Source organism: Lycorma delicatula, chromosome 3 (assembly GCF_047948215.1).
Source record: "Lycorma delicatula isolate Av1 chromosome 3, ASM4794821v1, whole genome shotgun sequence".
Taxonomy (NCBI): domain Eukaryota; kingdom Metazoa; phylum Arthropoda; class Insecta; order Hemiptera; family Fulgoridae; genus Lycorma; species Lycorma delicatula.
The window spans coordinates 109,480,679-109,505,581 of NC_134457.1; the positions used below are offsets into that span (position 1 = coordinate 109,480,679).

The 24,903-nt window shown below is 31.2% G+C and overlaps 1 protein-coding gene across 7 annotated transcripts; it reads right to left on the reverse strand.

Moving 5' to 3' along the window:
- Positions 1-7,380: 7,380 nt before the first annotated feature.
- Positions 7,381-20,974, reverse strand: Pdrg1 (Pdrg1 prefoldin-like subunit). Of its 7 annotated transcripts, none has more exons than XM_075360365.1 (3): positions 20,897-20,974; positions 12,820-13,046; positions 7,381-7,660 (listed from the first exon to the last, which is right to left on the reverse strand). In XM_075360365.1, the coding sequence occupies exons 2-3, from the start codon at positions 13,043-13,045 to the stop codon at positions 7,488-7,490; spliced, it is 399 nt and encodes a 132-aa protein (XP_075216480.1). In that variant the 5' UTR covers position 13,046; positions 20,897-20,974; the 3' UTR covers positions 7,381-7,487. The 7 variants fall into 7 exon arrangements, 5 of the variants coding, with proteins under 5 accessions (XP_075216480.1, XP_075216477.1, XP_075216479.1 ...); XM_075360362.1 differs by having other exon boundaries at positions 20,844-20,949; XM_075360364.1 differs by lacking the exon at positions 20,897-20,974 and adding an exon at positions 20,292-20,759.
- Positions 20,975-24,903: the final 3,929 nt, after the last annotated feature.

Sequence of the window (24,903 nt, forward strand, 5' to 3'; positions counted from 1 at the left end):
ACTGGGAAGTGTAGTGGTGGACCCACATTTTGTCGCAGGTGACGATCCAATTCAAAAATGCATCACCATATTTTGCAAACCTTGCTGTAAACCTCTGACAGAGCTCCAAATGTCTCAACTTCTTATCTGCGGTCAAAAGACAAGGTACCCATCTGGTATACACTTTACAGAACTGTAGGTTGTTTGTGATGATTGCTTGACAGCACCCATAACTTATTCCGACCTGTTTTGCAATTTTGGATACTTTCACCCATCGATCATCTTCAAGAAAATCTTGAACTGCGAGAATGTTTTTGTCTGTAATGCTGGTCTAAGGATGGCGATCGTATTTTTCCACTTGTTCTCATTCTTCCTTGAACTCTTTTTGCCAGGCAAATACACGAGTCCTGACAATGTTTAGTCCCCAAATTGTGCAGTCAGTCTCTGGAAAATTTCGTCGCTTGAACTCCATCACTAGCAAGAAATTTTATAATTATGCATTGCGCAGTGGAAGGGAGCACCTGTTGCTCTGACATCATGAGCATTACTGACGAATTGGTTGGGTGGTGGAATGGCCAGCTGTCCCCATTCCTAATGACCCCACCCAAACATACTAGAAGCAAGGACCCAGTTTTACCAAATGTAGACACTCGGGTACAAAAATCCCTTTATATTTAATTTACCCTTGTGTATATATATGTACTTTCTGGATGAAAATTTAATAATATTTGGAGATTGGAATGCAAGCATCGGAAAAGGCAAGGAAGGAAATATTGTGAGTAAATACAGGTTGGGAAAAAAGGAATGAAAGAGGGGGCCGATTTATAGAGTTTTAACACCGTGGGTGTTTTTTAAACACCCAGTTTAAAAATCATATAGAAGAATATACAAATGAAAAAGACCTGGTGATACTGCAAGGTATCAGATAGATTATATCATGGTTAAATAAAGATTTAGAAATAAACTCCTCGACTGCAAAGCATATCCTGGAGCAGACATTGATAGCGACCATAATTTAGAGATAATAAAATGTAATTTGGGATTTACAAGCTTGAAGGAAAGTTGTCAGATAAATCAGTAGAATTTAGAGAAGCATGAGGAAGGGGAGGGAGGTAAAGAGGATTTTTGAGGAGGACATTGCAAAAGGAAATAAAAACGATAAGATTGAAAATATAGAAGATTGGGAGAATGTTAAAAAGGAAATTCTTAAATCAGCAGAAGCGAACTTAGGCAGAACTGGTAGGAATCCTTGGATATTAGAGGATATATTACAGCTGATGCATGAACATAGAAAGTATAAGAATGCTAGTGATGAAGTGGGTAAAAGGAATTGTCAACAGTTGAGAAATACTGTAAACAGGAAATGCAAATTAGCGAAAGAAGAGTAGATTAAAGAAAAGTGTTCAGAAGTGGAAAGAGAATGATCATTGGTAAAATAGATGGAGCATATAGGAAAGTAAAGGAAAATTTTGTGATATATAAATTAAAATCTAATGTGTTAAAGAAAGATGGTGCACCGATTTATAATATGAAAGGAAAGGACAATAGGGGATGGAATGTATTGAAGAGTTATATGGAGGAAATGAATTAGAAAATGGTGTTACAGAGGAAGAAGAGGATGAAAGGGGAAAACAATACTGAGATCTGAATTTAAAAGAGCATTAAACGATTTGAATGGCAGAAAGGCTCTTGAAATAGAAGGAATACCTGCAGAATTACTGCGCAGTGCAGGTGAGGAAGCAATAGAGATTGTACAAACTGGTGTGTAATATTTACAAAAAGGAGAAGTTCTGTCAGACTTCAAAAAGGGTGTTATAATTTTGATACCAAAGAAAGAAGGAGCAGATAAATGTGAACACAGAATAATTAGCTTAACTAGTAGTGCATCAAAAATCTTTACTTGAATTATGTACAGAAGAATTGAGAGGAAAGTGGTTGAAGTGTGTTAGGAGACCAATTTGGTTTCAGGAAAAGTTTAGGGACAAGGGAAGCAATTTTAGCGCTCAGATTAATAGTAGAAAGAAGAGTAAAGAAAAACAAACCAACATACATAACATTTATAGACTTAGAAAAGGCATTTGATGACATAGACTGGAATAAAATATGATACGATTTGATGACGTTTATGAAGTCCTACGCAAAAACTACCAAATGAAAATAAACAAGAACAAAATGAAATGTAGTAGAAATAATGTAAATGGACCATTGAATATAAAAAACAGCAAGAGAAAAGATTATGGAGGTAGAAGAATTCTGTTATTTTGAAAGTAGAATTACTAAAGATGGAGAAGCAGGAGCGATATAAAATGTTGAACAGCACAAGTGAAATGAGCTTTCAGTCAGAAATATAATTTGCCTACAACAAAAATTAATTTAAATGTCAGGAAAACGTTTTTGAAAGTATATGTTTGGACCGTAGCTTTCTATGGAAATGAAACTTGGATGAGAGAATGTAAAAATCAGATGGGTGGGTAAAGTGACAAATGAAGAGTTGTTGCGGCAAATTGATGAAGGAAGCATTTGAAAAAATATAGTTAAAAAAAGAGACAGACTTATAGGCCACATATTTAAGGCATCCTGGAATAGTTGCTTTGATATTGGAGGGACAGATAGGTGGGAAAAATTGCGCAGGCAGGCAATGTTTGGAATATATAAACCAAATTGTTAGGGATGTAGGATGTTAATGGGTATAGCGAAATGAAACGACTGGCACTAGATAGGTAATCTTGGAGAGCTGCATCAAACCAGTCAAATGACTGAAGACAAGGATTTAAAAAAAAAATACAAGGATTCTGTTATTTAAATCCGTAATTGAACTGATAAATTGGGTTTCCCCTGATTTTGTTATAAAAAATATATATAATATATTTTGTTAAAAATAATCTTCATTTATTATTTTTAATCTAGTCAATGATACAGTTTTTGTGTACTTGGTTTTGATTAATGACTGGCCACCTGTAAGCTGGGTGTGAAATGCTTCTTTGAGTGGCAAACCCCCATATTACTGATTGATGTTATTTATGTAATTGTACTTATTCAACTTCTTTGAATCTATCCTAAGAAATGATAAAAATATTGAGGGAGTTCACTTTACTCAAGGCCCAAGTAGCATTTATAATGGATTTTTTAAACTAAAATATAGAAATTAAAAAGAAGTCTAACAAAAACAAAACATATACCATTTTAAAACTATCAAAAAACAAATTTTGATGTATCCAATACAAAATAAGAAGCATGTAACGTAAATATAACTTAAGCAAATTTCTTTTTTTTTCAGTTTAATGAATTAAATATTTAATATACTCAATAATGTTCAGTAACATATTTTCTAATCTACCAACATTATTATTCACTGGAGCAATCAAATAGTTCAATCTTTGCATAAATCAATCTAAATAAATGTCTACTATTCATCTGCACAGACTGACATTGAAACCAATACATGAAATTAGTTTCTTTATCATTATAAATTTTGAGCGTTTTATATAGTACAAAACATTAAATGAGGGTGGTCCAAAAAGTAATCTACATTTCCATGTTCCTTTTCAAAATATTTCTCTTTAATGCAACATACTATTTCTAGTGCTTCATCCATTTTTCAGATTCAAAATCCAGGTCATTTTTTAAAAGCATTAAGCATTTTGCCTCCATGGCTTTAACAACCCCTAGATTTATCTCAAATTTTCACACTTCTAGGTCCTTAACATCTAGGAACAGCCAGAAGTTGCACATAGCTAGAACTGGGCTGTATGGGGGTGAGAAACTGTTCTAATTTTTCTATTCAAAAATTTGTCATCTGAGCAACATGGGAATGTACATTATCGTGATGCAATAGAATATTGCATCAATTTTTTCCTGGGCATTTTTTTCTCAAGTAAGTCTCCATTATCTTTAGCTCATCGATGTACCAAAGATCATTTACAGCTGTCCCTATAGGTACTTGATGTTGGTAAATAAATCCTTCGTTATCAAAGAAGATGAAAATCATGACTTTACCTGTGCTGCATGCAACTTTTGCATTTTGTAGTGGTGAAGAACTTGAGACTTCCACTTGTAGCTTTGTTGTTTCACCTCAGTTTCATGCTTGCTTTGTCCACCATAACTTTAATAATTGGTGTATTTTGTTGATCTTCTTTGTTGTCCAGTCAAAAATACGGTATATCAACAATATTGTGTTATACATGACACATGCTTCATTTCAACATTTCATATATTTCAGAAGATGATTTTTTTTAAATGGTTAAAAAACTGAATTGTGTAATGTTGAATTATATTTTTTTTTATGGTAGGTGATTACCAACATACTTTGCGCAAACTATCATTGACACTCAATAACTACAACAATCAACTTGAAATTGATACAGGAAGTTGACAATACGCCTGGGTTTTTGTATGGGTGTAGGATTGCCAGTTTGTGCATTTAAATTTCATCAGTCTCATTACTTATACGACTACCTCTGTAAATTATCTTTCTTTCTAAAGAGTAGTATATAAAGAGGTAGAAAAAAAATTACATGTATCAAATAATTTATTCTAAAGAAAAGTATTACCTTTCTTATATGTGAAGGTAATTGTTCTCAGTCTCCTATTTGCTCTACATGTGTACATTTTTAATGTTATAAATATTTTCATTTATATAAAATAATAGGTAAAAATATTTTTGCAAGGACTAACAGCAAAGATGGTCTTACAGCTTTTCTCACCTCTCCTACCTCCTTATTTTTAAATAGTTACAACTTTAGTAATCTTGTTTTTCTGGAAACTTGTGTGTATGAAGTAGGCTCCACCAAAGTATATATATTTATATAGTCAATCTCACGCATATGAGTACATTTACAAAATAATCTTTGCTGCTGCTTTCCTGTGTTCTGAGAAGCAAGTGTGGTAGGGAATTGATTTGTTCTCTCTTCTTCCCTTCATGTGTACATTTAAATTGATAAACATAAAAATGCCCAAAACTATAAATAACTTTTTTGTATTCTTCAACTCTTCCCAAACATTCTTCTGTGTGGCACACAAAAATATAATTAAAATATTATTATTAGTCTTATACAGCATTCCCAGCACTCTTTAGCACCAGTCTTCTTTGGCAATGTAAAAGATACTTGAATGCAGTCATTCAAATGGAATATGATCTGATTTATATAGTGAATTGAAAAATTCTGTCAAAAGTATGATACAGTCTCCTGAAAAAACTTTGAAAAATCCTATCTGGACCTAAGGGTTTTATATTTTTTGCTCTCTGAGCAGTAACTGTGACCTCAGGTTTTAGTATTATAGGGTCACTTTCTACACAGAACATGCATTTACACTTTTTCAACTGCAAAAATGTTTTGCACTTGATATTGATAATATCTTGTAAGCTGTCTACTGAAAATCAAACTAGTTTATTCCTTTCTATTTTATGGATCATTCCAGAGGTTTTTAATTTTTTGTGCATTTGAAATTTATATCTAACCATGTATCACTGAATTTAGTTCACTCTTTGGCAAACAGTTTTTTTGCCTTTTGGATCTCCGATCTGATTAACTCTCTTTGTTTGTATATCTGGTCTTTGTTCTTGCTCTTCACTCTGTAATCATATTTAAAATGTGACTGTCATCCACAGCTGCATCTTTGGCAAGGAATTTATTCCCTGGCAATCATTTTCAATGTATTTTTCAGTCTCCTATACTGAAAACCTCACTGAATATCATACCAATCTCAGTCTTAACATCAGATTCAATTCATATTTTGGCTTACAAAATCCGACTTCCTAAAGATTTTAAATTTTAAGCAAAAATGAGCCTCACTATACCGCAAATTGTTGTTAGTTTAAAGCATTTTTATATCCATCTGTAACTGCAGTTTGCATCTTCCACACTGGTACCACATAGTAGTTTCTTTCAAGTTAACTGGACACTTGAAAATTACTTTCCTTCTCTTTGGCAAGTTGAAAAATATATTTATAAAAGAAATTTTCTTATACATACAAAACTAAACATTAACTATCTCTTTGTTCATAACCTTTCTTCAAGACCAGAATTTCCAAAGCATCTTTCCTTTTAACCCTCTCAAACCTCTGCATCACCCATCATATATAATTTTTATATCACTTGACTTTTATTTAGAATATAATACGAGTCCCCCAGAAGAAGTTACTTACTTGGGTTAAAAATTTAAATCAGAAAGATAAGAGAATCCATACCTAGGCCACCCTCAAACAACAAAAATGAATGCTAAAATTCAGAATGTCAGTAAATTGTTTGAAAAGATTATCACCTAAGAATTCAAGCAGTTGATAAATTGATTATTAATAAAGACATAATCATTTTATATAATGCGAGTTATTATTCAGTACATAATGGTTTAAATCAATTGAATTATTATTACACAGCAAACACAACTTGTAATGACTAAAGATTCTCAATTATATAAAAAAAGTTTTCCGTTTTTAATTATATAATAACCAACTGATATTTAATTATATTTTTAACCAATCATATTATATAAAATGTTTGTACCAAAGATTCAGCAATTGCCAGGCTAATAAGAATGATCCTATTACCAGTACATTTAATAAACTAGGCATTGAATTGTTAGACTTGCTTTAGGCCTTTATCTTGGCAAACTTTCCTGCTCCATTCTCTTGTGATTTTTCTCAAAGACCCCACTAAAGAAAAGAGGAAACAGTCCATCCTGCTGCTTTGATTCAAAAAGTACGAGATATTTCTCATTTACCTTTAATCTTGGACTTTGGGTCTGTGAGAGTCTGCTTGATAAGTTTTATTAGTTTTGAGTCTGTTCCAAATTCTTTAAGAATGTTAAACAATGTTCTCTGGTCAACTAAACATAGAGGCCTTTTTAGAATCTACTCTTAATCTTTTTAAGGTGATCACTATTTTCTTGTTCTCAAAATTGTATTTCCTGATGACTGTCTTCAGGCTAAAAATGTGTTCTGCACTAGATCTCTCTTTATTATGGATAATAAAGTTATCCATAATAGGGTAACTATTAACTTTATTATTATTAATAATGTAAAATTTTAGTAACACAAATTCTTTTGTTGCAGAGTTACACTATATTGGTTAAATATGTCTAATTTAGAAGGAATATAATTGCTATATTATCATTAAGTGTAAGTAGTCAAAAACTGCTCTAAAAAAAAAAAAAACTGGATGGTGCTACTTATATGCCTGCTAGCTGATAAAGTAACAGTGGATAACTCTAAATAATCATACGAAAGATTACATTTGTTATATTTTTAAATGTCAAGTATAAGTAATCAAAACAGGATGGTTTCACTGAATTTTCTTTAATTAATGCAATTTTCCACATGGTTTTACATTTTGGTTACACAAATTCAGGTGCCAGTAATTTGTGGTTCTGTGATTGGAAGTTACAAAAAAAGTACATTCTAAATTTTAGTATTTTTCAATAAATTTTTATTAAAAAAATTTTACACAATCAAAGTAAGTCTGACCATTAAAATATATTATAAATACAAATGATTAAACATAACTAAATGTTCATGTCACATGTCTTCCGAGTGTCTGTCCAACAGCTGACATTTCATCTCTAGTTAGTGGCTGTAACATTAAACCTGGTACTGGACTTTCAAATTCAAGATCTCTTAAATCATTTACTTTTACTTTCAAATCACTTCTTAATTTATTAATCTCTGAACTAGTGACCTGCTGATCTGAAAAAAAAATACCAAGAAATTGAGAAAGAATGAAAAATTATTTTTAGAAATATTAGCCCTTCAGGTGTGGACATAGTATGACATACCACTGGTGAATTTCGAGGGTTTGTGTGGAGAATTCTTTTAACGAGTTTGGGGCTCTCACCTTCAGTAGCTATCTGCCAGTGGTGTGTGTGTGTTTACATTGTTGTAGTTTATTTATTTATTTAAAATCTGGTTCATATTATAAATCATTACAGTCTGTTATACTACTGTCTGCCCGTAACGTTCAATTTATTACTGGCCTCTGGTACTCCGTCTGCAAATTGCTGTTACAAAATTCTAAGATGGCAGGGAGCATTTTCCACATAAACGACAAGTTTTCAAGATGATGTGCAAAGAATGGTTTTTTAAGAAGATGAAAGCTCAACTCATAGTGATTTTTCAGATGAAACTATTGATAATTCTGATGAAGACTCCGACTATATACTAATGTCAGATTATTCTGCATCAAGTGATTCGAATAGATCACTGATCAAAATTATTTTTTTGAACAGTGATTATTGGCCTATTATTCGGTTCCCGATCATCAGATGGGGAACTGAATAATAGGCAATGATGACTGGCCTATTCAAAATGAAAATGTTAAAATGTTGCGTTAGAAATCTCTGAAGTATATTTAGGAAGAGATGACTTTCAGTGGGATTCAGAACAGCCCAATCAATGCGTAACAGTTCCTCATCAAAATATCATTCACGATCTTCCTAGACTGCTTCCTCCCACTCGTAATATTGGTGAAACAGCTACTCCCTATCAAGTATGGAAGCTGCTTATTTTAGAGATAATTGAATGGACAAATAAAAAATTAAACAATACAAGAAATGAAAAAAACTCCAGCAAATATTAAAATGAATTCTGGCTAACCAATTTTGATGAGATATCGGCATTGATAGCAATTTTTTTATTATGTTCTTCTACAAATCTTCATCAGAAAATATAAAATCTTTATTTAGTACTAGTGAATCAGGAAGGCCAATTTTTGTGCAATTATATCAGTAAAAGGGTACAAAATTGATTTCTTACCTTTATTTCAATAATCCAGATGACAGAAACGAATGGAAAAACTGAAAAGGCGGCTGCAATTTCTTCAATTTTTAAAAGGTTCATTGATAATTGCAATAAGCCTATTTCAATAGAATTCACAATCATTGATAAAATGCTAATTCTGTTTTATGGAAGGTGTCCTTTTCAGGTATACATGCCAAAAAAGCCGGCTAAGTATGGCATCAAAGTAATGTCACTTATGGATGCCCACAATTTTTATTTTTAAGACGGTTCAATTTACATGAGGAAAGATTGTGATGGGATTGGCCTTACTGCTGATGAGCAATCCTGTTTTAGTAAGCCAAGTGTAACTGTTCTAAAACTGTATGTATTCGTGGTACCAACAGAAATATAACTGTGAACAACTACTTTAGTTCTGTAGAAATATGCAAGGAGCTATTAGATAGAGGTCCAACATATGTCGCTTCGTAAAAACAAAAACCTGAATCGTTTTTACCAAAGAAATCTATGCCAGTTGGTAGTACTCTTTTTGGCTTTAATGGAAAATTAACGTTTACGTCTTTTGTTCCAAAATCTAATCGAAGCATAATATTGATATAAAGTATGCACCAATCAAAAACATTTGAAGACAGAAAACTGGAAATAATACAGTTTTACAACAACATAAAAGGAGAGTAGATGTCCTTTATATACAGTACTCAAAATATTTTTTCTTCATGTGCAATCAAAACTTGGGTTCGTAATTTAGAAGCGACTGATTCAGCTTTGAAAAACTAGTGGGTGTGTACTGTTTGTACGAATGCCAGAAAACATAGATGCATGAAGGCTGTAATGGTAAGGAATCCTCTTCATTCGGTGTGGTAAACTGACTCATCTTTGGAGCTTGGATGTCGGAGTATGCAAAGAATCCTGAAATTTCATTTCATTCCTAAAACCTGAAATTTCATCCTTACAAGAATCAATGAGAATGCTAATTTTATTAAAAAATCTTTGGATGTCAGATGAAGTCTATTTTCACTTAAGTGGTTAAGTGAATAAGCAGAACTTCTGTTATTGGGCATAAAGAAACCTTGCTCAGCTTCACTAGTGACTGTTACACAGTGCTAAACTTACTGTATGGTGTTCAGTTTTGTATCTTGGCATGACAGGTCAAGATAATTCTTTGAAGATGAAGGGGACTCTGCTGTCAACGTGATGTCTCAACCTTATGCCAATATGCTAGACATTTTTTGTTCCTAGACTTCATTATCTTCCAAATCTTGACCTTCAGCAAACCGGGAATCAACAGGATGAAGCAATCTCATGCACTGCACAAGAGCAGTAAGATGTTCGTTGCAGGATTGCATAATTTAAATACTGCCAACACCATTTGGCTGATCTGTCTCCAAACCTTGCAGCGACTTCTTTTTGTGGCAACATCTGAAAAGCGTTTGTATACCAGACTTGACCAAGAAACCTTGTCTAGCTCAAAACACAGATTGAAGTAGTAATTGGCAACATTCCATTGCTATGCAAAATTTTCAGAAACAGCTTACTGAATGTGTACGCAAATGGACAACACTCAAGAGATGTACTTTTTAAAAAGTAGAACATATTTTCAGCATCAAATAATGGTTAGTAACTTTACTTCATTTTTTCTAATTATTTAAAATTTTATCATCATCTCTGGATCACCTGTATATATATAGTGTTTCATTTTAACTGCCCAAGGCAATTATCTTGTAAATTACACAGTAACAAAAGTTACTCATATCAGAGGGGGACATATCATGGTGACCTTGGATTTGACCATCATTATTTCAAGTTTAACATGATTTTTTAAAAATGGAATCACCTATTTTTGACCCCACAGGTAAAAAGAGCAGAAAATTTTATATTGAAATATATAGTCACAAAATGCCTGGACTTATTAAAGGTCATATGGCTAACCATCAGAAATAAAGTCATTTTTATGCTCTTTCCCATAGTTTGCGAGATAAACAGCCTGGAATACAAATGTTCCAGTAATATTGTATGACCTTCAAAAACATGTAACTTGTATTATCCCTAACACTATCTCTGATAGTTATACATATGACCTTAAAAAAAATCCAAGGTCATACGTGTGACCATATATATTTCACTGTAAAATTTTCTGCTTTTTCAAAGGTAGGGTCAAAAATAGGTTATTCCATTTAAAAAGTCATGTTAACAGTCAAGGTCAAATCAAAGGTCACACTGAGGTATCCCGTTACAATCTGAGTAACTTTTGTTTAGGTCTTTTTTTTTGTTGTGCGTAGTTTACAAGAAAATCACCTGGAGCGATTAAAATGAAATATACTATATAACTTGTGTATTCAATATGCTTTGGATATACTTCTGAATTCTATGTGCCGTGTTCCTAACTCAGCACACAAATTTCTACAATTTTATTACTTCATTAGGAGGAATAATTTATTACCTACCACCTCCTTGAATTTATTTCTTATAGCATCTGATAATACAGGATGCACAAAAAAGAATATTGGGGTTTAAAGCTATTTAATACTTCTCTTAACTTTACCTTAAAGTTATGAATTATAAATAAAATGAAAAAGAAAGCTTACAGTTTTTCCTTTCAAGTGTTCAATGTGAGCACCTTTCATCACAAGGCATTCATCCATCCAATAAGAGTTTGTTCATAGTTTAACTGGCAAACCTACTTTTTCCCCGTTTAGCCTCCGTAACTACCGTAAGGTATTACTTACCTTACAGATGAATGAGGATGATATGAATGAATGAAGTCTATACTTCATTTACATTACAAGACTATTCTTGTATAGTCTCAGGTAGACCTTTCCTGAGATGTGTGGTTAATTGAAACCTAACCACCAAAAAATACTGGTATCTATGATCTAGTATTCAAATTCGTATAAAAGTGACAGTCTTTACTAGGATGTGAACCTTAGAACTCTCTACTTTGAAATCAGCTGATTTGCGATGACAAGTTCATCACTAGACCAACCCGGTAGGAACCTGCACACCTGGGGTAATGAAAGTGACATCTGCTTCAATTCTACATCTCAGAACATGTAGATCAGTATGCAGTGGAGGTGCACACACAAGATCAATTACAAAACCCCTAGGGATAAAATCACATTGGAAGTTCTTGGAGGCCACCACAAACAGGATTCTTTTTTATTGGTCCATGCTGAGTGATCCAGTGGTTATCCCATGTAGAACTATACCAGTGAGGTGCATGGGGAGCTATTTGAAATCTTGTCAAATAAAATTCTCTTGTCTATCTTGAATTTGAAGAAAGAGCCATGTACACAGCAAATATGAATAAGCAACTCCTGCTATGCTTCAGCAAAAAATAATGGCCCATAAATCTGTCAGAATATTACCCCTTGTCAGAAAATATTTAATTTTGGAGAGTTGCTTTTACCTAAGAGTTTATGGGGATTTTCTGACCTCAGGTATGGTCGGTCATTATGTATGTTAATTTTTCCAATAAAATGAAATGTTGACTTGTCACTGAACACAAATATGATTGAGAAAGTTGTCATCTTAATGCTGCAAAATTTTGATCATGAATTTGGCACATATAGCAGAACTGATAGGCTTCAAAGCCTATAACAGCTGTAAACAGTATGGATGCATGTGCTTCCTTAAAACATTTCACATTGTCATCATCTGATGGCTAGTTCAAGGCTGGCCTTCCTAACAAATTTTTCCCAGACATCTGATAGTTTTAAACAGATTATGGCATTGATGAATATTATTGACACTCAGAGGATCACAATTAAACCTTCTATGCAACACACATTGAACAATACAGATTCATATTTAGCCAATTGCAGAACAAGGGCTTTCTGGTCAGAAGTTGCCATTTTTCCTAGTGGCACTGACAAGAGGAAAGATAGGGAATCAATCTATAGCCATGTGTGCAACTAGAAACATCATTTTTCCTTTTTGATTCTAGCCTTAAATTGACACTTTACACCTCATCCAAGAAATATAATAAATAACAAACCCAAATATACAAATAAAAATAAACCAGAAAGCTCTAACAGCTGGGTTATAATAACAAATAAACCAAATAACAAACCCTGATATTCTTTTTTATACACTGGTTTAACTATACCAATTACCTTTTTCAAGCAGATTTTTAGCCTTATCAACAGGAAGTTTAACTAACATTGAACCGAGGGCAAACCAAGTAGATTTTGAATTTTGTTTTTGTAATGCACGAAGAGCTTCTCTATTGCCATTTCTACGACGATCTAATGCAACAATTTCACTCCGATCTCTTAATATTTCTTCAGCTTGTTCTTCTACTGCTTGCAAATGAGCCAAACTGCGCATAGGATTTTCCATTCTGAAATTACAAAAAATGTGATCATTGAATATGAATGGGAAAATTAAAAAAAAAGTAATAAGAATATAATTTTGGCAATACTTACTTTTATTTTTGTAGTAGACTGCTTTCATAAATTAGACTACATTTAACTATTCCTTCTTTGTCTTCAATCTAATGCTCTTCTCAGTTCCTGTTCTTTTCTTTTATTTTTTAATTCATTACGTATTCTTTCACGCCTATTTAAAGTTTTTTGTCTTTCTGTACGTTCTTTTGCAACCAAATGTGGGTCATGAGTAACTCTTGCTGAATATTTTTTAGCACCTAAGCCAGCTCTGTCTTGTTTTAATACAGTTTTTGGTGGAAATTTATGACCGCTTCCTTCTGGACCTAACCCTTTCTCTCTGTCCCATCCAGTTTTTAATAGCATTTGAAAACCAACATTACTTTCTGGTATACCATATGCTGTTGGAATTCCAGTCTTTCTTGAAGAATTAAAAAGATGTACAGTTGACGAAAGATGCGACTCCATTGATTGTAAGACAGTTTCCTTACATGTTTCACAATATAATGATTCTGATTTTTTACTTGGATTTTCCTTAGATTCAACAGCTTTATAGATTTTACTTACGGAAGTATTTAATAAACTCACAATACATTTATTACCTTTAGATTTTGCTAGCGACAAACAAGTATTACCAGCTTTATCAGTAATATTTAAATCTGGTTTAAATGTTAACAGTAACTGAACAACATCTTTTGCACCAGCACAACATGCGCACATCAATGCTGTCCATCCATACTGATCTCTAATATTTAAAACAAAATCTTTATTAATTTTAAGAAGTTCAGTTACTTTAGATACATTATTTGTTTCCACTGCCTTCATCAAAATATTTACATTTATATCTGTGTCTACATTTGCACATTTACTTTTTGTCTTTTCATTTGAAGTCAATTTTTTACAACTTTCATTAAGCCTACTATTGCTAGCAGAATGAAATGCATCATCACCAATAATATTAATATAACTGTTTTTTATTTCTGTTCCAGAAACTGACAGGCATTTATTTTTTTTACTTTTTAAAATACTTTCTGCTTTGGCTGGAACAAATTTTTTAAAAGGGGTACCAGAACTACATACTGAAGAAAATATTACATCTTTCTCATCATCATTTATATCTGTTACTTTTTCACAATCCATTATTACTAAAGAAAAAACTTTATAGTCTGTAAAAAAAAAAAAAATAATGAATAAAACAAACTGGATTAACTACAAACTCAAATATTAGACAGCACAACTAAATTTAAATATATTGCATAAAGAGATAAAAAATTTTCAGAAGTATGGTGAAGGTAGACACAGACACTGAATCTAACATATGTTACCCAAAACCTCAGATCAGTAAACCGAAGCTGGAAAGGTTTTTAACCTTGGGAGATGGACTGCCCTCAATCTTAGACATTAATTTATGCATGTTACTTCAATTGAAAATATTATTACTACTTTATGCTTCATTTTGTTAAAATCTTTGTTGCAATTCAAATTAAATAATTTTTAGGAATTTAAAATATGTAAAAATACCTCTTAAAATGGGACCACACTTAGTCTAAAATGTTCCTGTATTATATGTACTTTGTTCTTAAATGCAAGTCTTAAAGGTAGGTAAGAGAAGTCTTTCAATGGTTCAACATTTACACCAGCGAGGTACACTTTTAAGATATTAAGATTAAATACTTTTCTTTATTTACTATGGTTGATAAAATGTTGTGGCAAAAGTACATATTCTTTTGTACTATTTATGACTAGTATCACTAATATTTAGGTCTACAGACCATTTATCTTCCAACAAGTAATTTTAGAATCTCTTTCTCATGAAAATGGTTTACACTGTAAAAATATTTACTAAATCTGGGTTGAAATAGTATCAAAATGATTTAAAGAATTTATATTTTCTATTCAATTTCTTACCTCAAGCCATACGTAATATATATAGGTTGCTAACCCTTGGGATAAATATTTTAAATTTAACCCTTGGAATAAATAAACATGATATTCTCTTATAGCATTCAATTAATTAAAGCTAATTTTAACCATGTTGTTATTGATTATAGTACATAAATTTTATATTCAATTTCATACGCAAGGAATTTTGGATCACAAAAAATTCAAACAAATCACCTTTAATATGATTAGTTAAAAAAATCTGAAAAAATAATTTAAATACAATATTGTAACTCTTTACCTGCAAGCTGCCATAATTATAAAAATTGTAGGCAAGCTAATATGAATCGCAAATCATTTCCAAAACAACACAGGGATTCTCAAGGATAATAATCATTCTATATCAGGCATACTAAGGGATAAGGGAAAATAGAAGTATTAAAAAAAAACCTTCATTAAGCATAACCATAAGACAAACCATGAAAAAGGAAATCTATTTCACAAAGAAAAATAATTACCAAGCTCAAACACATAAAACATGCAGCTTTTCACATGTCATATGGCCTACTTCACACAACCATGTCAACTGAAAACTATATGTAATAACTAAAAAAAAACTCAACTTTAAAATCACTATCACAAATATGCTATCAATTAACAGTACCAAATTCTGTAACAGGGTAACTAGATAGTCATTTACTCATAGATTAAAATAATACATACATCACAATCAACCACCTCAAAGAAAATTGCCACACATCTAGTTATTAATTTACTCATACAAATTTAACACATATAAAACCATATTTAACACCATATAAAATGATATTAATTTAAACACAGACAAAACAAACTGCCATACCATTTTAAGAAGTGACAACATCCAATGATGGTACTGGATTGCAGTTCTGAAAGGATCTTAGAAAAGCATATTAATAAATACAGAGGGGTTCAGAAAAATGTATTCACTGTTTGTAATTAAATAATATCTAAACAAAAAGGCTTACACTCACTAATCTAATGTGTAGTGTAGTGTAAGGTATTAAATTTGTCATAGTAGGTGGAGCTGGCAATTTATGCCACACATGCGCAGGTGGTTGGTGGTGGAACTATCCATTGCAGCAGAAGACAGTCGAGTAGCAACAATGGCTGAGGTTTGCTTATAGTCTGTTGAATGCAAGGCTGTACTGAAGTAGTACTGGAAGTACGAGAACATTAATGAGGTACAACGGCAGTGAATAGAGAGTTTGGAACAAGGCTGCCTGACCACGAACAGCTACAAGTCCGGCATCCAATGCTGCGGTGTTGCAATATTTCACCTGATCACCGCAAAAATCAGTGAACCACGGAGCATGTGTAAGTGGGGTGATCCGGTCAAGTATAAGATGATTCTGAAGAGTGCAAAGTGGAAAGTTTACATTCCAAGGCAGCTACACGCAAAGAATGAGGATGACCCAGATTGAAGGATGGAGTACTGTAAATTGTTTCAGCACATGGTTGGCGAGAACAAAAAATTTGCAGGGAAGTTTGTGTGGACTGACGTGATGCAATCCAACTTAATGGTACTGTGTACTGCCACAACTGTGTCTACTGGGCTCCTGAAAATCATCACGCTCATGTGGGCAGGGCAGTGAATCTAACGGGGGTTGCTGTGTGGTGTTGTCTAACAGTGCGTGGTTTCATTGGTCCCATCTTCTTTGAGGGTACCGTAACTGGTGAAGCGTATGCTTCAGATAAGCTTGATATACTTCAGATAAGGATTTTGCCTGCCATCTAAAACCTGTTGATAAACTTTTTTACATGCAACAAAACAAAGCTCCGCCTCACTACCATTGAGATGTCAGGTTGTACTTCAATAAAACTCTACCTGGGCGGTGAGTGGGTCGAACTACTAAAATCTTAAACATATATATTTGTAAGATATATATAGTATTTTTACTTTTTGTGAAGTTAACATTAACTCCTTTTTGACCATGACAAAACAATTTTTAATGTTTAAATAATTATATATTATAGAAATTTGATGGAGTGAATGAAAGATTTAAACTAAGTTTTATACAAATGTTTCATCGACTGGTAGAAAGCCTTCGATTGGGTTAAATGGAATAAATTAATTAAAATTTTGAAGGAAATAGGATTGGATTGGAGAAGTAAAATATTTGTTAAGGAATTATACATAGGACAAAGGGTACAGGTTTGAGTAGAAGAAGCAGTACAGATGGGAAGAGGAGTTAGGCAGAGAAGCTGCACGTCACCTTTTTAACTTTAATGGAGGCTAACTAACTGAAGACTCTTTGGAAGACTTGGAGGAGGAGGGTGATTACGACAATATGAGGGGAAAATCATACACAAATAAATATTCAGGTGACCACATAGTAATGTTACAACTGAAGAGAAACTAAAACAGATGATGGATAGAATAAGCAAGGTAGGAGAGAAATCTGAAATGAGAATAAATACTGATAAATTCAAAGTAATGAGGACATCAAGGGAACATAGTACTACAAAGATTACTATTAAGGGGAAACAATAGGAACACCTTGGGGGTTTAAATACTTTGGAAGCACAATAAAGTTTGATGGAAGTTGCACTGAAGAAATTAGAAGCAGCACTGTGAATGCTAAAATGGCTTTCAGTAAGGTTACAACAAAATATATACCTATTTATCTGAGAAAGAGATTTGCAATATGTTTTGTTTGGAGTGTACTATTGTATGGTGCGAAAACATGAACAATAAAGAAAAGAGAATCTCAGTATCTTGAAAGTTTTGAAATGCAGCTAAGGAAGAAAATGATATCAATTGGTGAGAGTAACTAATAAACAAGTCTTGTAAAATATAAATGAAAGTTAAGTATAAATTAAAGTATGATTAAGGCTATACAAAGAAGAAAACTAATTGGTTAAGCCACATACTATGATATAGCTGTCAAAAAAGTAGTTAAAAAGTAACAACTGAAGTAAAGACTGTGGGTATGAGTGGAAGAGAATGGAAGATAAGAATGTTGGATGATTTGAAAGGGAGACAAAGATACTATATGTTAAAAGAAAAAGCTCAGCACAGACTGGAAATAGTCCCAAGTTATTTGAAATACCAGAAATCAAAAAATAAAATGTAATTAAAACAAACTAATATTTATTAATTTAACTGCATTTGTTAATAATAATTATACCGTTATTGTATTACATTAATTGATTTGATTAAATAATATCTTTATTATCAAAATGTCTTTGGATGGTTTACCAAACAGTGAAATATCTTTAAAAGATGTAGGTTTTCTATATTGTTTCACAATTACAATACAGGTGTAGTTAAATAAGAAAAAAGTATTATTGGAACAAAAAAACTGTCCTTTTCATTGTACAGCTAATATGTAATGTATATTTTTTACACTTACTTCATAAAAAAATACATATATATTATTTAACAGTGGATGAAATGCATAAATTTCATAATGTGATAATATATGTACGTGGCTCAGTGCTGACAGTGTCAAAAATCATCTATTATTTTACTTTCTGTAAAGATTTTTTTTATTTTTTAAACATTTATAAATGATATAAAAATATATCTACAAAAAAAAGGTATATTATAAAAATAATAAAAAATACAATGTAAAAATTTTTCACTGACCAAAACATCTGTTAACATTTCATTCAATGTCACATACATACTATGGCTATAATACTTTTTACATTTTATGATAAACTGTTCAAAAATTTTTCTGAAGCATACATTTTATCTTCATCCTTTCTTTGCATTATATTTACATGTAATATAGTCAAACTGCAGCATATGTGAGATTCATCCCTCCACTTAGTTGAAACATTTGTACACCAGCACCATCAGTCCTCCACACGTCATAAGGATTTCTTCTAGCAGAATGTGTAGCTCCTCCAAGATAAAGCAATCCATGCAATAACTTCATTTGTGCAAAATTTTCTTTCCCAGCTTCTCTTGCCCTAAAATACTTTCCTTGTATAGTATTTTTTTTTTTTATTAGTAAATTCCTCATTCAAGGAGGGGATTTGTTAAAATTTGTATTAGTGAAGAAACAGTGAGGAAATATTTTCAAAAAATCAGAATTAATTAAAGAAAATGCTGCTACTTGCCTAAACTTGATGTTTTCAAGTTAAGGCAAACTAAGGTTAAGGTTTCAGAAACCACTGGACTGGCAACTAAACTTATTTTCTGAACCATCAGGATGATGCTGTGTAATAACTTTCTTATTACAAATGCAAAATTAAAGAGAATCTGAAGACCTAATTGAATAAAACTTGGGTAAATAATGATTGTTAATATTATGAAAGAATTCTTATTATTAGGTTACGAGATTTCTGATATTTTATATATAGAAGATACATTAAATTTTGTTAAGGTAATCAATTACATTAAATATCAATGTACATGATTAAGCAAATATTTACCAGGGGCCCCAATATAATTAATTACGGAAACTTATAATTGCAACCATCGGTAATACAATAATCATCTGTAACTTCAGTGAATCAAGACAAGCTAATTCCGTAACATCATATGATTAATTATAACACTTTTGGTAATTATTTAGAAAGATTATGCAGATACAAGTCAGTAATCTTGACATACGTTGTTATTTTGTTAATCATCAGTAAACAACAAAAAATTGTTATTCTACTGTATTTTTTTAATTTGACCATCTTTTCATTGTAATAATAATGAATTTTTTTTACATTTTCTTTACTTACAAAGATTGTAAAGTGAGAAATCAAAAAAAGACATATTGCGTAAGTTAGTTAGGTTAGTTAATCAACAATTCTGTGTACTGAACTTCATATACATCAATATGAACATAACCTAACACTTGTTAACCCCACCTAATTAGCCTTAAATATTAAATTGGCCAATTTAAAATGTACACACAAAAGAATATTAATACAAATTAAAAACATTACCCTTTCTGCAATGGGAATATGCAATTATTTTATTTTTACCTTTAAAATCTTTATAAGCAAAAAAAAATCAGCACTGAACACAATTTACGTCAATGAATGTGCATCATCTTTCTAAATAATTAATACCATTTTTTAAAAAACAATAAAAACACGAATTTCAAGTTCTAAATCTTAAAACGGATAATAAAACATATGTTTAAAATTAAAAAAAATACAAAATAAATATACTTTACAAATACATTTCATTTGGCTATTCTTCCAGTCTTCATTTGACAAAAAAATACTTGCATAATAGGGGAGACATAATGAATATAAACAAAATTTCTAAGCTTACATAATAGTTAAAAGTTTAACAGTTCAATGTTTTACTTCTTATACAATATATTTACCAAGAACAATTGTTGAATTAGTTATGTTACGTTTCTAATTTGCTAAGGCAGGGTTCGAATAATAAATAAGCCTAAGCCTTACGATTTGATTGGATCATGTTTTGCCACTTAAGCTACATTTAATTTCAAAGACTTTAACTGAATACATTCCTGTGTTAAAGAAAATGCCGTAATCCCGATTCACGGCTAAGCACATCGAGATACATTTTTAGCTGAATGTCTGAAGTGCAATATCATGCAAGAGACAGTTACATTTTGTAATAAGAGAAAACGTAACCTTGAAAAATTCACTGGAGAAGTATATTATGTGCTTCACTTTCGACAATATTAAAACTTGTAATAATTTCAATAACGAAGAGAAACTAATGCTACAGTAACCGTCACTATACATCTGACAAACTCAATCTATGATGATTTCACGTTTAAAAAAGGTTTAATGAAAACATTTTTATTAAAAGTGAATTTTCTTTTAAATTCACTTTTAATATAAATTAACCTATAATCGAAACATATAACTCAATACTTTTATGTAATTATGAAAATTATACTAACTCGAATCAACGTCTTGTTAATCCAAGTACACGTATTTTAAATAAGAAATCCACCTTTTAGTCTCTATTAAAGTTGTTTACAGTTCTACTAGATGTTTTCATGTAGTTCTTCAAATAAAAACCAGAGTGCAGTACTACACTGTAAAAGAGGTTTTTTTTTATACTTTTCCGTTTATATTACACGCTAGTTTTATGAAAACAAAAGTTTTTGTTAAAATGTCGGTTATAATATAAACATATATCAGTGTTATTAATATTAAATTTATAAACACAAACAATAATATAGAATGTGAAACATGTTGTAGAACTATTTTAATTTAAAAATTCAGCGTGAGTTTGGTGGGTAGTTATTTTATATTTTATTTTTAAAGTTGTAAGTAAATAATATAAAATCTTTTCGGAAGGAATTTCCAGGAAAATGAAAGTAGTAATTTGTTTGTTTACATTTCAGAATGGATTATAATGTCTTTCCCACAATAGTATTTTAAACCTATTATGTATAATGATATTTTTAGTTTAGAGAGAAAATTGTAAAGTTCAAAATGTTTTATGTGAGATTTGAACTTTTAACTAAAGTATGTGTGATAGAGATGATGGAGAAATAACTATTCTATACCTGATGTAATCTGAACCGAATGTAACATGATGTTAGTGTATTTTCTATTAAGTGCTAACTGCATACTTTTCTATACTTTATATCTCATAGTTTAGAAAAAATCATCTTATGTCAACTAAAATAAAAGTCTGGCATTTTTTTATTATTACTATTTCATTCATCTTGCATTGATAAAAGGTGTACATGCCTGAGGTCATATTAAACAAAACTTTTGTCTAATATGACCTGTAAGTTTATTTAATTTACAGGTGGCAGTTTTAATTCCATGAAGCTGGTGAAAGATAAAATAAAACAACTGAGAAAATTACATTAAAAAATTATTGTTATGCTAAACTGTATTAAATTAAAATGAAGTATTATTTTTTCAGGTATGCTTATAAGTCTTTATCAATGATGTAATGCTCCTTTATTGCATTATTCCCTAATAATTTGTTGCAATATTATTCTAGATGAAGATATTGCTAACAGTTTTTGAGTCATTAATATATGAATTTGGAATATAATAAAAAATTCATTAAGTTTTTATCTATATTGTATATTGAATTGATGCTTCTCATGTACAAAGCACCAAAAAAATAACAAAGGTCAGAGCTTTTAACATTCAATTCCGTGCTTAAATCAAAAGATTGAGAGTGTATTTAAAATATGAGATATTAAATAATGGATTTCCTAAAAGTTTGTGAAGTAAAGGGAAGTGTATTGAAAGCTCTTCAAACCTAAGAACTAACAGTAGTTTCAAATCAGATTGTAAAATTTACTGTGGAAATGGGTGTAAAAGAAACCCCAATTAATGGGCAAACTGGGAAAATTTTCTGAATAGTTGCTATATATATATATATATTGTACATTTTTTAAAAATAAGAACTTTATAAGAAGAGAAAGATCACTTAGACCTTTAAATCATGACATACTCTTTTATGGAAAGAAGGTGATACTTTCTAAAAAGAAAATATGATTTCAGGGGAACAAAAAAACTAAAAATATCTTGTAAAAATAGAAAATTATTTCAGTGTGATGTATTTGTCTTTGTAAATCATGCAGCTGTAGTTTAAGCTACTTTTTTTTCCTGATAAAATATTCATTATGAATACTATTTAAAAACAATATTGTGGAGAATGACTAACATGACATTTTGTAGTTTTCAGAAACACTGAAGGGTAGCAAAATTTTAATCACATATAATGATACTTCTATAGGTGTTATCATAAACACTTGTTTTTTTAACAACAAACAATAACTATTACATAAAAATGAATGTAAATATTCTAATGGATTTCAGTTGTTTATGAACAGTTTAGAGGAAAACTCAGAATAATGGGCAATGATTTATTCCACTAGATGGAAAAAATTACCCACCTTTACTATCAAAAATAATAAGATAGTTTTAGAGAAAAAACATTCTTTTTTGTCACTGAAAGTAGTGACCCCAAAATTAGCATGAAACAAAAGACCTGACTTCAGAAAAAATACAAAAAGTTTTTTATATATTGTCATACCACTTCCAGATCAATCATATTAAATCATAATAAAAATTAATTAATTAATAAATAATAATAATAAAAAATAAATAAATTATCATAATAAATCATAAATTATCATATTAAATCTGAGGTTTATTAAAAATTATCCACTGGGTTGGTCTTGTCATAAAATTGTCTTCATACATAAGTCAGTTGTTTAACAGTTATTTTTTTTAAAGATTCTAAAGTTTAAATCCTTGTAAAAGTAAATTATTTTTATAAAGATTTCAATATTAGACAGTGTTTACTGGTGACTTTGGTGGTTGGGTTCAGTTAACTACAAATGTCAACCTGAGTCTGTACAAGGTTATACCTCATTTAGATGTCAGACATATCATCCTAATCTCATTGGGTCATGAGGTTGCCTATTGTTCCAAAGTTGAAGAGATTGTAATGTATACAATATTCATTGCAGTTGTGTGTATGTGTGTGTGTGTGTGTGTGTGTGTGTGTGTGTGTGTGTGTGTGTGTGTACACGTGCATGCGCATGTATATATATGTATTTTATTAAATTATAAATTAATAATTTAAAAATTAATTTAATTAAAAATAATATTTAATTCTTAATTTAATATTTTAATACTCTGCTATTGGGCTGCTTTCATTCTTTCCACATTCTGTGATGTGTAAACTATCTATGGGCAGCCAGAATTCTACTTTGAAAATGCAGAAGCAGTCAATTTAAACTTTCTTACTCGCTTAAAAATTGCTTGGCGTGTTGGAGTTCTTTCATTTTTTCCATATTAAAACATATCTAAACTTGCATTGCATACAATAGCTTAATTGTCATTTTCTAGAAAACACTCAAAAGAAAATACATAATGACCACTTGAACATGTTCCATAGTAACTGAAGGCTTTAGAACTATTAAAAAGTCCCAGCATATCACATTTCCATATCATTAATTGCCACTCTTTATCATAAATCAGTATATTCAAGTCATCACAATTGGCAACTTTGCAGGTCAGTAGTGGAGGTATTGGAATGTTCTTTGTCTGTGTTTACTCCCAGTAGAGACAGCTTTTATTCAGTAATTTTTTTAATATTTTTGTAAGATTACTTACTAAATTTCAAGTTTTCACTACATTATTGTAAAAGTTCATCAGATAAATTTTATTGTTGGCAGATGTATTGTATTTACCCACCGGGTTGGTCTAGTGGTGAATGCGTCTTCCCAAATCAGCTGATTTGGAAGCCGAGAGTTCCAGCATTCAAGTCCTAGTAAAGCCAGTTATTTTTACACGGATTTGAATACTAGATCGTGGATACCGGTGTTCTTTGGTGGTTGGGTTTCAATTAACCACACATCTCAGGAATGGTCGAACTGAGAATGTACAAGACTACACTTCATTTACACTCATACATATCATCCTCATTCATCCTCTGAAGTATTATCTAAACGGTAGTTACCGGAGGCTAAACAGGAAAAGAAAGGTTATTAAAAGACGTATTGTATTTAAGTCACAAACTAGAGCTATTAGAAAACTAATGAAAAAACCTATTTTTTATTTTTTGGTCGTAAAATTGGGATCAAGATAAATTTGGCTCCTCAGTGTAAGTTGCAGTAGTTCAGTGGATGAAAGATAACAATAAGAAGCTTTATGCCTTTTGCTGTACCATGGTGTGGCATGAGCCTACCAATCACTCTGATTATTGGTATTTTTGTCTTACAAACACAAAAATATATTAAAAAAAAGACAAAATATAAAACTAAACATCCAAGTGTATCATATGCTTTTGGACCAATCCCTCACAGAGAAGGCTTACTGACACCAACACTATTGTAGTTGGATAATAATTAACATTTCAGAGCTTAGTGATGTTAGATGAACTGATGAAAATGTAGGTCTTTCTGAGAACATCTGTAATTTCACTTATATACCCGCAGTTTAACCAGTGAACTCTATCTTATCTAACCATTAAAA

Excerpts from the sequence above, each read along its gene's own strand:
- Pdrg1 (XM_075360365.1), bottom strand. The coding sequence starts at position 13,045 with ATGGAAAATCCTATGCGCAGTTTGGCTCATTTGCAAGCAGTAGAAGAA. Across the intron at positions 7,661-12,819 it reads TAAAAATCTGCTTGAAAAAG|ATCAGCAGGTCACTAGTTCA; the intron begins GTAATTGGTATA and ends TTTTTTTTTCAG.